Source organism: Orbicella franksi, chromosome 5 (assembly GCF_964199315.1).
Source record: "Orbicella franksi chromosome 5, jaOrbFran1.1, whole genome shotgun sequence".
In the NCBI taxonomy this organism is placed as follows: domain Eukaryota; kingdom Metazoa; phylum Cnidaria; class Anthozoa; order Scleractinia; family Merulinidae; genus Orbicella; species Orbicella franksi.
This window is the reverse complement of record NC_138149.1, coordinates 7,397,692-7,413,452: the sequence shown is the minus strand read 5'-3', so window position 1 is coordinate 7,413,452 and position 15,761 is coordinate 7,397,692. Positions and strand designations below refer to the sequence as shown.

The 15,761-nt window shown below is 41.8% G+C and overlaps 2 protein-coding genes and 1 pseudogene across 3 annotated transcripts in view; 1 reads left to right on the top strand and 2 right to left on the bottom strand.

The window, feature by feature from the left end:
• The window catches only part of LOC145488634 (neuroligin-4, X-linked-like), a 198,055-nt gene that overhangs the window by 80,022 nt on the left and 102,272 nt on the right, over positions 1-15,761 (top strand). The gene's annotated exons all lie outside the window — the stretch shown is intronic.
• On the bottom strand, positions 426-5,129 carry LOC145486896 (neuroligin-4, X-linked-like). The gene is made up of 2 exons (XM_081465603.1): positions 2,755-5,129; positions 426-1,189 (listed from the first exon to the last, which is right to left on the bottom strand). Exons 1-2 carry the CDS (start codon positions 3,894-3,896, stop codon positions 559-561), a joined length of 1,773 nt encoding a protein of 590 aa, XP_081321729.1. The 5' UTR covers positions 3,897-5,129; the 3' UTR covers positions 426-558.
• LOC145487179 (neuroligin-4, X-linked-like) lies at positions 7,893-10,817 on the bottom strand (annotated as a pseudogene). Its single transcript, XR_014049369.1, has 2 exons — positions 9,102-10,817; positions 7,893-8,534 (listed from the first exon to the last, which is right to left on the bottom strand). The product of XR_014049369.1 is annotated as a neuroligin-4, X-linked-like (transcript).

Below are 15,761 nucleotides of genomic sequence, written 5' to 3'. Positions count from 1 at the left end.
GTTAACGCGGATTTGAAGTGTGAAACTGGCTGAAATCTTGTTCAGGTAACAAAAAAGGTCCCTAATATTACCGAGGTGGTCACATTATATAACCGGGTTGTCGTCAGGGTGGCCGCGAAATTGCCGTCAACAGTCATATAAAGTACCTGACCAGAGGCAGAGATGAAACTACGGGGGAAATAATCAGTGATGGGGAAAAACTGATCTACAAATTAAAAAGGAGAGTTCAAGTATCCATTATTAAGTAAAACATGTTTCTTGAATATTAAAAAATTGCAATGAATAAAACTCTTTCCTTCCTCTTTGTTTCAAACCGAACAAAAGAAAATCTACAGAGCTCTGGAAACCTTTAAGTTTTTTCCCGCAAAAATCATTGCTTTGAAATAATCATTGCCTTGAAAAACTCTGAAATTTAAATGAACTCATCGAAGATATTTGTACCGACTAAGAGTAGCAATTTTATAACATTGCATGAGGAAATTGATCAAAAATGTGGTAGAATTATGTACCCCACCACGCTGGGCCGACTTAACTTTTGGTTGAACAAGGTATACGAGCTCAGTACAACATGGCGAAAACAATCATAAGTACAACCTTAAAAAGCATTGCCATGGCAACGTCAACGTTAGCATCGCTGACCACTTTGTCCCCGGTATCAAACTGTACTTGCGCCAGTTTAGGATAGTAATCATTCCAGAAAGCCATTCGGCGAGGAGCAAACGCCGCCGCCATCTTGGGATGAACGTCAACTCGCAAGTAAGCTCTGTGACTGCTGTTGTACCTCTCCCACGTAACACCGCTGACTGGCTGGGGTGTTGGATCGCCGCTCTTGGCGAAGTTTACGTACAACTCCATTAGGAACAAACTGACGTTTCTATCGCCTGCGTCAAAATCTGACGAAAGACCAGGGTAGAACGGGATTCCAAACTCGTAAGGTACATTAGCACCATGGACCACACCCATCCACTCCTTGTTCTCATTTCCTTTTGTTCTGCGATGTGCGAACTCGTACATGTACACTGGAGCAACTGTGCTGTGAATGTTGGTGACCTCGTGACCTGGTGCAAAGTACAGATAATCACCAATGAAGTCAACAAGTTGGCTTCTTAGTGCGTATTTATTACTGCTGTCTGGCCATGGTGTGTACACGAACTCAAATGCGTCCGCGAAGAGGTCGGCGGTTTCTTCACTAAGAGAGACAAAGATTTGTTGGTTTAGTAATGACATGTTTAACAAAGTCCAAACGGCGTCCTCAATGAGTAAAGGTGTTGGGAAAAAGAGTTGGCTCTCCGGAAATGAGAACAAATCCCAACTAGGAATTTCTTTTCTGACGGGTTGGGGGGGGGGGGGGGGGAGAGAGCGGAGAGAAAAGAAAGACAGGAGCGGAGACTAACTCTCTAAAACCAGCATCGGGAGCTGGCCTCGAGTCGTGAGCATTTCGACTAAAATCGAGAAAGTTTTGTTAGTATTTCTGTCCACGCCATGATACAGCCATCAGATTTCGCCTTCTCGTTGCTACTTTTCTGTATCACGCGTTATAACTGGTGAGATCACATGAGCAACGCATTAAAAAGGCTTACAAGTAAGGACGGACCATTATTTTTGAGGGGGAGGGGGTTGAGCAATTACTAAAAAAAAAATCCTGAATTCTCGTCTAGCCAAAATAGGTTATGTTCAAGACGATTCTTACACATTTTGTAGAGTTAGCTCAGAAACTGTTAATCATTTATTTTATGAATGTTTTCATACTAACCAGTTTTGGAAAGATTTCAAAAATTTTTGGTTTGCGCTTTCTGGTAAACAGGTTGAATTTTCCTTGCAGGATGTTTTGATAGGCAAATTAGATGAAGTAAGTGACTTACTAAATTACTTTATAATTGTTGCAAAATGGCATATCTGGACGAGTCGTAAACGAAGTCTCAGCCCAAATATTACTGTTTTTAAAGAAATGATTAATATGAAATATAAGACTGAAAAGTACATAGCCTTAAAAAACAACACGCGCAAAGGAAATTTCAGGCCAAATGGAAATTATTTATTGATAGTAAAGTATGATTTCTTATACTATATAGTTCAAATAATTATATTATTATCAACGTTTTGTAATTATGTTATTGACACTTAATAATAGCGCTGTACTTTGTATTTAATAATGGAAATAAAAATGTGGGGAAAAAAAAATCCTGTACAGCCAAAACTGCTGGAAAAAAAATCGTGCAAGGGAAGCCACGGGGAAAAAAATAGAGCATTTGCCTTCTACTAACCTGGGACCCGTTTCTGGAAGGTCGCCAATAGTTTTCGCACCCGGAAAGCCCTAGCAAAATCTCAGACCTTATGTTCACAAAGCTTTTTTATTCATACTCTGTTTTATTCATACTCTTAATATGAACAGAGGTTCCCTTTGTACAGGAAGTTTCAGACGTATACACCTCTCAGTTTTTAGATGCAGACTAACTAAAAATGGCTTTACGGGCCCGAAAAGTTTCCGGAGCTTTCGAGAAACGAGTCCCAGTTCCTGTATTTGGCTTAAAAATATTTTTCCACCGGATATTTCAGACGAAAACAAATCATCAACAACCTAAAGGCGAGAAAAAAAGACTCATGATCCAGAAAATTGCCCAACGTGCCCCCCTCTCCCCCCACCCCCACCCCTCAAAAAATCACGGTCCGCCCCTTATCTTTTTTCGCCAAATTAACCATCGATATTTTAATAGACCGTTCACTGAGATCTATGCCGGAGTGGAGGCGACTCACCTGCTATTTCGAGTGTGCGCAAACTTGGTTACAAATTGCTTGAAGAATGACGAACTCACTCCGTTGTCCACATTTTCTGTCAATCCAAAAGACGATCTGGAATAACGCCCCAAAAATGTCCCACCCTCCTGACTGTTAAAACTGATCATTAGTTTCAGTTTCTTGAAATTTCCTTTTTCGCGAAGATTTCGTGTTTCGTCGAGGAGAAAGTTGTCGTCCACGACTGGTGCCCACCGCAGATACCTATAAAACTGATGATCTGTTAAAGCGGAAGCATTCTGTATTTCCTCGCCTTTCTTACTGCGTATGCAGGCCACCATTGCGCTGTGGTCGCTTGTAGCACAATCCAGATTTTGAGCAAGCTCCTTAGCAAAACGTAGACCGTACGAAACAGGCTGAGTCGCAAAGGTGCTTAAATCTACTCCACTCTCTGCAATAGCTTGGTGAAAAAGACCTTTAGATAGAGGCGATAGAAGATGCAGGGATACGCTTGTTCCGCCAGCACTTGCTCCAAATATGGTCACCTTGCTGGGATCCCCTCCAAAGTTTTCAATGTTTTCTTTCACCCACTTCAGTGCTTCCACTTGATCCAACATTCCAAAATTCCCAGGGGCCGCAGAATCCCCGGTCGTTAAGAATCCAAATGGTCCGAGACGGTACTGGATCACAACTATCACCACCCCGTGTAGGGCTAAAATATCGCCGGGATAATAAACTGCAGTTCCCACTTCATAACCTCCACCAGGAATGTAAACCATCACAGGTAAACTAACACCAACGTTCGGAGAGTACACATCGAGATACAAACAATCTTCGCTGTATGAGAAATTTGGATCGTAGAATTTTATCAACTGCACTCTGTGCTTGCGTTGCCAACAAACGTTCCCATGTTTCTTCGCTTGGAGAACTTTCGGTTTCCATCCTTTTGGTGGTTCTGGTGCTTTTAGTCTGAGCTTTCCAACCGGCGGAGCGGCGAAAGGTACGCCAAAAAACTTGCTGACAGACTTGAACTGAGCTGACGCATTCGGGTACGAAGTCACAAGACCTTCGATGTCTCCATACTGTGTGGACACTGTAACTGACGAGACCAGAGGCAACCAAACATAGAATGCAAAGATTTTAACTTGTGAAGTCGAAATCATGGCGTTCTAGTCAACAAGGATTGTTTTCCTTTGTTTAGCTATCGGCTAATCTTTACCCAAGGCATCTACTATTTCATTCGTTTCACACGAATGCAGGATGACAGTCAGGACGGCTGATGAAACTGTCTGTACGCAGGCTTTTTTTTTTTTTTAAAAAAGTTCAAACTATCGCGTTCCTAATCGCCCTTTTACACTAGTGTCAGTGCCGTGTAAGTGTGCAAACTTTTGTCATTAACTTATGTTAGGTATTTACTTAAGGTGGCGTAGGGGCTTGCGGTCATTATTTTGAAAAGATTCCTGAACCGTGACAACTGATACCATGCGAAATGTTTTCCTGAACCGTGACAACTGATACCAATATGCGAAGTCTTCGTGGGCTCCGGACAGGATAGATCGAACCTCCTTTAAATCTAATGGCTAGTAATAGTTATCACTAAATCTTCCCCCGCTTTCTTTTATTTCTGCTGATTGAAAGCAATAATATTGAACATTTTTGTATGAACTGAGAATTTTATTTTTTTTTTTTTGTTAACTGTATCACTAATACTGTTCCAGTAACTTAGGCATCCTAACATGAATATGATCCAAACAATCTACTAAGTCAAACTAAACCAACACATTCTGTTTAACTCATTCTATCACACGATATTATTTACATAATACTCTCACAAAGCATTTACAGCAGATCAGTTTACCATATCTCGTTAGAAAGGACGCAAAAAGTACTTTCTGGAAAAAAAAAAATTGGTTGCCTTCATGGAAACTAATATTTCTTTTACAAACATTTCACTCAGTAGACCTTTATAGGGGAAAAAAAAGTTAAAAAATTATGGCGAAACATAAAAGTAAGTCAAACTACTCTGCTGTTCCAATTTGATGTGACCATTTGTCTTGATATACGAGCAAACATATCTCGAAAGCAGAACGGAAGTCGAGTTTTTATTCCGAGACGTAAATACAGTCACCTTATCTGCAAATTAGAGTCAAGCTTTTTGACCTCAACGAAAACGCTGCAAAACATTAACATTTACATTTGGAACCCTGCAAAGTCACCCAGCCCACACATGAGCTCTACGCCACGTAGGATTACTCAATACAAATAAGCGACCCGAATAAACGAGATGCCAAAGGTAAAACTGGCTATCGGAAGGGTATTTACCTACTATTTAGTTGCAATTGCACCACACTGGGCTCGAATTTCTAGTATACTTCAGAATCTCTCACGATACGTTCTGAGTTGTTTTTCTCCCAAAATCCATCATCAGGATCTTTGAAATCGTTTTCAACTTGTCCTAGATGAGAATCTTAAAATGCTGCCAGAAGATGGCGACCCGAGACCACCGTGCACGCGCCTAGTTCAGAAAAATCGAGAAAACTTCCCATACTACCAACTCATTTCTTACGTTTTTGAAATTCCTTGTATCTTTACACGCGGGGACTTCTAGGGTGCCTCCTCGGGTTTTTGGCCTCTGTGCCAAAACCCTGCGGAGCAATAATGACTTTTTCAAAGTTATTTTTTCTTTTAGATTTATTGTAATTTTACCCTCGGTGACTCAAACCCTTGAAAAGTCGATCCTCTCGCTAACTCGCACATACAAGCCCCTGTTTACATGTATTTCATTCCTTCAGTCACGGACCGTGTCGACATCATAACACAAAATTACTCATCCCGAGGGAGACAGTAAGTTTTGTATTCCCGTGAACCTCGACGTTTTCATCGAGGGAAACCTCGTCTGCGTTTATTTAGAGTCATCTACTGATAACTCGAACTCCCAATAACTCAGTCCTTTCTTTATTTCCCTTGAACGTTCAAGTTATCGTCAGTCAACTGAATTTTAAAATTCGACATTACTGTAAAAAGGCTGTTTCCGTCTTTGGCTTCGGTAAATAGTTGATCTGCTCGCCACTGGCAAATCACGATATTTTGCTCGTCCAATAATTGTTAAACGTTACGTTCCCCTACTCGCCTCCGCAGAGGTTCCAACGTTCATTACATAAATCCGCTGTGCGAAGTGAGTGCAGGTGAGTGCAGGCGCAATCCAGGTCGTAACCCTGCGCTTGCACTCATATCGTTCAGCGGATTCTTCTTACCCGAAAAAAAAAACCTTTAACCTCTGCGGAGGAGAGAAACGTTCCCGAACGGAAGGATTTTCCTGTAAACACTAAACTGCTAATAAACAGCAAACAGATCAATGGAAGCAATTTTTTTCAGATATTGAGTGTGATAAATGATTACGTCTCTTTTTCTATTTGATCCGTTTTTATTTTTATTTTATTTTAGTTTTCTGTATTTTCGGGGCGTTTGTAGTTAAACAATTATTCAACTCTCGCTTGTTGGATATGAGATGATTATAACCAACTCGGTGCTACGCTGCTCGCTGCCTATCTACCATCTTAGGGCCTGTTTACATAGAGCGGGGAGGGTGCCCCGGCTGACCGGGCTACCCGGCTAACCGAGCTACCCTGGGAGGGCTAACTACTCATAGATTTCTTTTGAAAACGCATTGAAGCGTTTACATGCTAGACAGGGTAGCCCGCCTACCCGGGGAATCCGGCTAGGCAGGATAACTTTTTACCATGTAAACGGTTCGTGCCGGGCTATCCCGGTTAGCCGAGGTGAGATAAACCGCGAAAACATGGCGGCGCGAGGTGAATTTTTTCTTAGTTACCATTAAGAACAGTCCTGTACAATGAAAAGATGCCGCTAGCGGAATGAGCGATAAAAAAATTTAAACTTGCGACCAAAAAGTTTCTTTGGTCGGCCATTTTGTTTGTTGTGCTTAGCGGCCGCTCAAAAGATAGCCCACGCAGCCCTCTCACTGTCCCGGTTAGGTGAGTTGCATGTAAAGGCGGGCTATGTGTCAACCCTTCTAGCCGGGTAGCCCGGTTAGCCGGGGCACCCTCCCTCCATGTAAACAGGCCCTTATATCCAACGCACATTCGTGGATTAATTGCTAACAAGCCCAGGATTTTGGTCAAATAAGGTAGTCACGAACAGATGATGGTTATTTCTTAACCATTTAATCAAAATATCATTTGTTTCTGTTTCATAAAGCTTTTATTGGATTATAAAGTTGCAAATGTAACAATCAATAGTCCAGTTTCGAATTCGCCATGACCGCTGATTAAAAGCACTGAGAACGCATTTGCACAGGGTTAGCCTCGACCTAAAGTAAAATATACACAAATTCCAGCGAGAAGATGACCTGTTTACAGCTCTGTGTATTGTTTAATTTTCAAATTTGTGGCACCTTCCCGCCGGTATTTGCGAATATTTTTTAGGTCGAGGCTAACCCTGACATTTCCTGCTAACAAAGTCAATGACACAGCGAAATGGGACCGTGGATTCTTGTGCTTTCATGGTCTTCCCTTTATGTCTACTGCAGCTAAGCCAAGAAATTAATCCAGCTGTATATGTTGTAACCAATTATTGGATGAGGTTTTCGTGATATCCAGAATAATCAAGGTCGAGGTAGGGGTTATCAGCCGAAGCTGAAGGCTGGGGCTGATAACCCTGATCGAGATCTTGATTATTCTGGATATCACGAAAACTGAATCTAATAATTGTTTTATTATACATTGAACGAAAAAAGAAATGTAAGTCATGTTTTTGTTTCTTCACTGACGGCAAGCAACACAAAGTTCGCGAACTTGACATGATTACCCTTAGAAATCATGCACCGCGGTCATACATGACATGATTACCCATGACATTGAGTGTTCTTGACTTGATTATTGTATAATCAGCAGCTAGATGACGTCAGAGGCGCTGATTTCGAAAATTCATTGTACGCTTTCGGCCAATCAGAAAAGAGATAGTGAGTTCAATGTACAATAATAAAAATTTTTGGACTATTGGTAGTATATATCATTTACTAGAAAAACTACTTATATCTTGACCTGCGAACACAGCAACAGTTATAGGGTAATCAAAAGTAACTCGGGATAAATTAAACATGGTAAAGTTATTATTCCATCCCTCTTTGGCTTTCAAAAACACATTGAAACTTCCCTCACTGGAACAGAGTAAACATAAAGACGAAAGCAACCTTGAGAAACATTGTCATGGTAATTTTACGGCTAGCACCGCTGGACACTTTGGTATCAAACTTTACTTGCGCCAGTTTAGGATAGTAATCATTCCAGAAAGCCATTCGGCGAGGAGCAAACACCGCCGCCATCTTGGGATGAACGTCAACTCGCAAGTAAGCTCTGTGACTGCTGTTGTACCTCTCCCACGTAACACCGCTGACTGGTTGTGGTGTTGGATCGCCGTTCTTGGCGAAGTTTGAGTACATTCGTATGATAAACAAGCTGACATTTCTGTCGCCTGCGTCAAAATCTGACGAAAGACCAGGGTAGAAAGGGTGTCCAAAGTCGTAGGGCACGTTATCAGCATGGACGACACCCATCCACTCCTTGTTCTTATTTCCTATCGTTCTGCGATGTGCGAACTCGTACATGTACACAGGAGCGACTTTGCTGTGAATATCAGCAACCTGGTGACTTGGTGCAAAGTAAATGTAATCACCGATGAGGTCCACAAGTTGGCTTCTCAGTGCGTATTTGTCGTTTTTGTCAGGCCATGGTGTGTACATAAACTGCAAAGCCTCCGCGATAAGGTCGGCGTTGTCTTCTCTAAAAGGCGAAGAATTTGTTGTTAGCTTGTTTGACAGAAATGAAACCTGCTTCTTTACCAAGGGAGAGAAGCGAATCAGGTATTCTGTCTGCTCTATCATTTAAGGTAGGTAAATAAGTCTTTATACGAGCCAAGTGCATCATCAGGCCGGAACCTATCCCAGTTTCAGTAGCATGAAGCGACAATAGGAGTATTTCTACTCCCCACTGGATTGTCCATCGCTGGGTTACATTCGCGTTACGTTCGCCGGTACCCATATATACACCCGGGTGGAGAGAGGTACTGAGAGAGTAAAGTGTCTTGCCCAAGAACACAACACAATGTCTCCGGCCAGGGCTCGAACCCGGACCGCGCAATCCGGAGGCGAGCGCAGAAACCATGGGGCCATCACGTCTCCACGCTCTATCGTTTGGCCTAGCGGCTTATTTAACTGTTAAATCACTCAAGATAGAGAACACATCAACACCTATAGTCCATTCTAACAACGCGCGGATTGTTCTGAGCAGATGTAGAAGTTCTACTCATGATCACGGTTTTTTCTTACTTCAAAGCAAATTGCCACTCACCTGCTGTTGCGACCGTGGGCAAGCTTTGTTATAAATCCTTTAAAAAATGACGGACTCACTCCATCGTCCACACTTTCCGCCATCCCAAAAGACGAGTTCGCCATGAATCCAAGAGTTGTCCCTCCCTCCTGACTGTTAAAACTGATCATCAACTTCACTTTCTTAAAATCTCCATTATTTCGTAAATTCTGAGGCGTATCGAGAAGAAAATTCTTGTCTACCACTGGCGCCCAGCGCAAATATTCATAGAACTGATAAGTTATCGAGTTGGAAGCATTCTGTATTTCCTCGCCTTTCTTACTGCGTATACAGGCAACCATTGCGCTGTGGTCGCTTGTAGTACAATCCAAGTTTTGAGCAAGCTCTTTAGCAAAACGGAGTCCAAAGGAAACCGGCTGAATTGCAAAGGGACTCAAATCCACACCACTCTCTGCAATGGCTTGTTGAAAGAGACCCTTAGATAGAGGCGACAACAGATGCAGGGTTACACTTGTCGCGCCAGCACTTCCTCCAAATATGGTCACCTTGCTGGGATCTCCTCCAAAATGTTCAATGTTCTCTTTGACCCACTTCAGAGCCTCCACTTGATCCAACATTCCAAAATTCCCAGGGGCCGCAGAATCCCCGGTCGTCAAGAAGACGATACTGGATCACAACTATCACCACCCCGTGTAGGGCTAAAATATCGCTAGGAAATAAGGCGGCAGTTCCGAGCTCGTAAGATCCACCATGAATGTAAACCATCACAGGTAAACTCGCACTAACATTCGGAGAGTAGACATCAAGGTACAAACAATCCTCGCTGAACGAGAAATTTGGATTGAAGTATTTTATCATCTGCACTTTGTACTTTCCTTGCCAACAAACGTGCCCGTGTTCCTTTGCTTGGAGAACTTTCGGTTTCCACTCTTGTGGTGCTTCTGGCGCTTTTAGTCTGAGCTTTCCAACCGGCGGAGCGGCGAAAGGAACGCCAAGAAATTTACTGATAGACTTGAACGGACCCGAGGCATTCGGGTACGAAGTCACAAGACCTTCGACATCACCGTACACTGTAGACACTGTTACTGACGTTACCAGAGGCAAGGAGACATAGAATGCAAAGATCCTGACGAGTGCTGTGGAAATCATGGCGTTCTAGTCAACAAGAATCGCTTTCCTTTGTTTAGCTATCGGCTAATCTTTGCAGGCATCAACTAGTTCTTTCGACTCGTTTCGCACAGAACGCAGGATGACGGTAGACGACTGATGAAACTGTCTATACGCAGGCTTATCATTAGCGAAGATCAAACTATCCCGTTCCTAATCGCCCTCTAATACTTATGTCAGTGCCGTGTAAGTGTGCAATTTTACTCTCAGTAACTTGAACCCTTGATAACTCGAACCCTTGATAACTCGAGCCTCTCGCTAACTCACACTTACAACCATTGCTTACACGTGTTTCATTCCTTAGCCTGTCCACCCCACTGACCGAAAGCCTGGAACAGGCTATCCATTCCTTCAGGTCATGGGCCGTGGCTACATCATTACACAAAATTACTCGTCCTGAGGGAGACAGTTTTGTATTCACGTGAAACTCGATGTTTTCATCGAGGGAAACCTCGTCTCAGTTTAGTTATTGCCATCTACTGATAACTCGAACTCCCAATAACCCAGTGTTATGAACTCGTAACTACAGTCGTAAATTTGAATTCGTTTATTGATCTATCGAAACCATGTCCGAGCCAAAAAAATGACACGTGTCGTAAAATATACAAGTAATTTAATCACAATATAAAAAACGGAAAATCAAGTTGACATCAAGTACGATCTGTACAAACAAAACCAAAACTTCGTGACTAAATGTTACATAACAATTGTTACGCGTGACTGTTCGTGACACTCAGTCCTTTCCTGATTTCCCTTAGACGTTCGAGTTATCGTCAGTCAACTGTATTTTTTAAAGTCGTCAGTATCATTTAATGAAAAAAACTGTTTCCGTCTTTGGCTTTGGCAAACAGTTGATCTGCTCGCCACTGGCAAATCACGATATTTTGCTCAACCTCGTCCAATAATTGTTAAATGTTACGTTCCCTTACTCGCCGCGCCTACGCAGAGGTTTCAACGTTCACTATATAAATCCGCTGTGCGAAGGGAGTGCAGGCGCAGCCCAGGTCGTAACCCTCAAAGAGGACATCCCCAAAGCGTGGAAGGTTTTCCTTCGCTTTCAAACGAAACGGAGCGAAACATAAACAGATCCTTCACAAAAAACATCCACGAAACGCGCGAGTAACATTCGCGGAAGAGCTGGATATCATGTCTAAAAATATAATGGGAGGGATTACCTTAGTTAGAGGACCTATATGGGGGATTCACTCTCTTATCTTGATAATCTCTTGGACGTAGCAAGATCCTGTTTTGTGGGCGTCGCTTGAAATTTTTTTTCACCCCTACCGAAGAGGTACCAATTCTAAAACTCAACACATGTACATTATCGCCTGTCACATGCTTTTTTAGCTCAATACTCTGAAAGGTACCGCAAACACTCCCGCTGGGGACCTTTTGAGAATAAACAGCCTATGAGGTAGCAGAACTGCTTTTTAAAGTTTTTAAGGTGGTACATACCCCGAGGGGGTACTTTGGGAATTTCTGGGTGGGGAGGTGCCGCTGGGACCTTGGAACCCTTAGCCTATACCAGAGCTAGTTCAGCTGAATTTTGCTACTCCATACTAGAGTAAATTCCCCAAATCCCCCCATCTATCGACACTGTTGAGGCTAATTTGCATAAATTTAAACTTGCCGATTTGATTTTTTTATATTTTTGAGTGGTAATTCCAGGTTTCCTTAGTCTAGATAAAATCTTCAACCAGCGAGTCAGTTTTGTGAAAAATCATACCCTATTCTAGACCCAAACGCTCTGATTTATATACCCTATCCTAGAGTAAACTGCTTGAAAACCATACCCTTCACAGCGGCACATACCTATATAGCCCATATATGGCAGTGCCCCCCACCCCCGGGGTACATACCCAAAAATATGGCGATGTACATGGAAAATTCCATGTTTTAAAAAAATAGCTGGTTTTCACATGACGTCACTAAAATCAGGAGCCATAATCGGGGATGGAGACCGTAAGTCTTGGGATCCGCGCGCACCTATGATATGAGACAATTTTTCTATTTTTAGAACAAATTGCGCCATCCTGACGTCATATATCCGCGCGGATTCACGCACATGTCGGCGATTCTCGCGTGAATGTTGTCACGTTGCATGATCAAATGGTGAGAGTTGAGAGATTCTCTTGCGTATTTTTCACAGCGATGGCAGGGAATAAGGCAGGGACTAAGAACCAGGGCGCTTATATGTAGTTTTATGCTCTGAGCCAACGGAAAAGGTGGGTTTTCAGGGTCGAAAACAAGACTTCAATCTCGCGCTGGGAATGAATAATAAGATCTGCTCGCGCTAGTTGTAAGCTTACGCGTATGTTTTTGCGTTTGTTCTGACTTAAGAATATAGCAAGAAAACTCTCTACTATGGTATCGAGTTGATTTGTGAGTTTCTCGGACAATGGTTAATCATAACCAAAACATGTTTTGATGGTTTCTCATTGTTTCTGCTTGTTTGGCGAGTTTGCAAAAGTTTTTGAAAGGAAAGTCTGACGCGTACAATTAGTTCATTTGCATAGTGCAGCTCGTGCACTTTCAAGTCCGAGTCGGTGTTTTCAACAAATCTTGGCAAAGATTTCTTTCGTTATCTTTTGTGCTGAGATGCTGCAACAAATTTCACGAACGCAAAAAAGGCTACTAACATCATGTATGTTTCTTCAACATAAGCATAGTGAAGTTTTACACTGCGGAAATGAAAATAGGCAAGAAGTTTTGATATTTTGAAGTTGATCAACAAAATCGAAATCGTTATTCGAAGTTGATTAAAGAAAGCGTCATCGTAACTTTGCTGATTATTTCTGCTTTATTCGCATATTTTCAGCTTAGCTTTTAATATGTTCTCAAACATTTATCAATCTTAAACACATTTAAAAACTATAGAGTTATTGTTTGAGTTCGATGTACGTTTTAACACGAAAGTGCGGCGGAAGTACAATTTGTCATATTTACTGACTGTACAAACCACGCATCGGCGGGCGCTCTCATTCATCGACAACAGAGAATTTACTGGATTTTTACACGAATAAAACTGAGCAGTATCTACGGACGTAAAGTTATTGGGCCTTGGTGAAACATCAAGCGTTGCTTACAATTTAGGCGAAACTCAAACTAGCAATTATTTTGTTTTACTTTTCGGTCGCGATAGACTGGCAAATTCCTCGCAAGCGTGTGGCAAGAGGAGCTGGGAAACTATGAAGTCTTAAAGCTCTGCTATATCTAAATATATCCAGCTAGTTTTTTGCTGTGTAATGGAAAAGCTGTTAATCTTCAACATATGTGAAATTTAAAGTGGAGTAATGTACAGCTCATGTAAAAGAAGCATCCGTCGGAACACAACTTGGTCAGCGATATATATCTAAGCTTAAAGCGGAACATACCTAAATTCGACACTGTCTTACTTCACTCAAACTGGAGCAGCTTACGACGAAAATACTTAAGCAAAATTCCAACAGACGTAAACGCGTTGAGTTGTGGGCCAAAAACATGAAAAATTTCGGGAATTTCGGACGTTATTTCCCCCGCTCGACATCCGCAAAAACCCTCGCAGCATTTACGCGCGTGTGCCGCAGGCGATGGCGCAATTTGTTCTAAAAATAGAATTATTGTCCCATATCATGGGGACAACCCCAATACTAGAAATGGCGCGCGCTTACGGTCTCCGTCCCTGATTATGGCTCCTGCTAAAATTCAAACTACAAAACTATTGATCTTCCTGAGATTTTACTTTAATGATGCTTAATTAAGAGCTGCTGAAAACTAATATTCATACAAATTTTCGCTCCGAATGGGTTCTTGGTTTTGTGATAAACTACGGCATTTACTTGACGGCCTAGAGAGCTGTCGTGATGGTTAAAAAAGTGACTTATTTTGGGGAATTTGGCTGTCTGCACACTTCATGTCTTAGAAAAAGTATTATTTTAATGTTTTAGAGTTTCTCGAGGGATAAATTCAAGCTTTTGTAGCAAAACTCAGTAACAGATGTTTCTGTTGATTTCCAGCCGCCATGTTGGTGCCCATACATGTGACCAGAATCTTGGCGAGGGTCTTTGCATATTTACCTTCTTTCATTTCCCAGATTCTGGACTTTATCTATCGAACGGTTTTGATTTTTATTTTGATCTATTTTGAATGGCGTGACACTGAAAACCAGCAATACAAGATTTAGGGCCCTTAAACACTTGTTAAAAACATTTTGAAACGATCTTGCCGAATTTACCTCTAGGGAAACTACACAGTAGTTAAAATTTTTTTTACGTAGCAACGCCGGGCCATAGCAACGGCTGTTTACAGGAAGAACATGATCAAAACTACAGATTAATTTTAACATATATGAACGCTACGTTATAGTAAAGCTGTATAGAGATGCACAACTCGATTGGTACAATTACTTGGGGAAAGCTTTGTCTAATTTACCATCACAGGCTCATTCATTTATCAAAAGGAACATTTCCTACAACTCCGCTAACTTTTTACAAAATAGAATAACCATTACGCCTCCCCCACCCCGAGATCCCATCTGCACCACCCCCCCCCCCAGAATGTTTGGCTTGTTATATGCCTAATCCGTCGTGTAAGAAACTTTAGATGCATTTTTCTTAAAGGTCTACTTTTGTACCAACTGACTTCACGCCAACATTTCTACTTTGGAAGGTATTGAACATAAGAAAAATCCATGAAACTTGGGGTAATCAAAGACCAATAGTGTCCTGATGTACTAAGCTAAAAAAAATCACAACATTTTAACCTCTGTCACTTGACAATAGATAACATGTTCACTGAGTTTGGCGCAAAATAAAGTTATTTCCAAATTAATAAGGCCTGTAGAAAGCACTGAAAACAAGAGTTAACTGTCAAAACTTTGGTTTATTGCATAGCATGAAACAGAAACTTCCAAGATATGCTTGTTTGAAAATCAAATCTTGTTTTGTAGAAGAGCAGGAACTGTTGGGGTCAATGCTATAAAAGAAAACCTCAAAAGGCTGTCACTGGTTGCCATAGCAGCCATTTTCAGTAAAGCCTTCAAAATTTATTTTCTCTTCATGAGTGCAATCGCACGCAATTGATCTTTCTTCACCATATTTAAACAAACTTTTTGGTCCATTTTAGAGTACCATTCCACCATAACCCCTAATGTTCTGACTAACACCCCTAGCCCCGTCTTTTTATACGGAAGTCCTCCCCCAAGTATCGGGGATGCTCGTAGGAAAATTTGAATTAAACTCCTAAAGGAGACCAATCTTAGCAATTTTACCCCTAAAAGATACCACTTTTAGGGGCATCTTTTAAAGGACGGAGTAGGCTTCCACCGTTCAGGAAAGGAGCCCGCGGTAGTGGACCCAAGTAGACCCACTTACCACCGGACTGGATCGGGCCTAAGAACGGAAATAAGATTGTCTTTTTTATTGTTATTTCTTAGAGTTAACCCTAAAAAAATTTTTCGTCATGAACTCCCTAAGTGGGACCAGAATCCTTGATTTGTTCCCTTACGCGAGACGACGAGCATTGCCGAACTTTTCA

Excerpts from the sequence above, each read along its gene's own strand:
- LOC145486896 (XM_081465603.1), bottom strand. The coding sequence starts at position 3,896 with ATGATTTCGACTTCACAAGTTAAAATCTTTGCATTCTATGTTTGGTTG. Across the intron at positions 1,190-2,754 it reads GCGCACACTCGAAATAGCAG|TGAAGAAACCGCCGACCTCT; the intron begins GTGAGTCGCCTC and ends TGTCTCTCTTAG.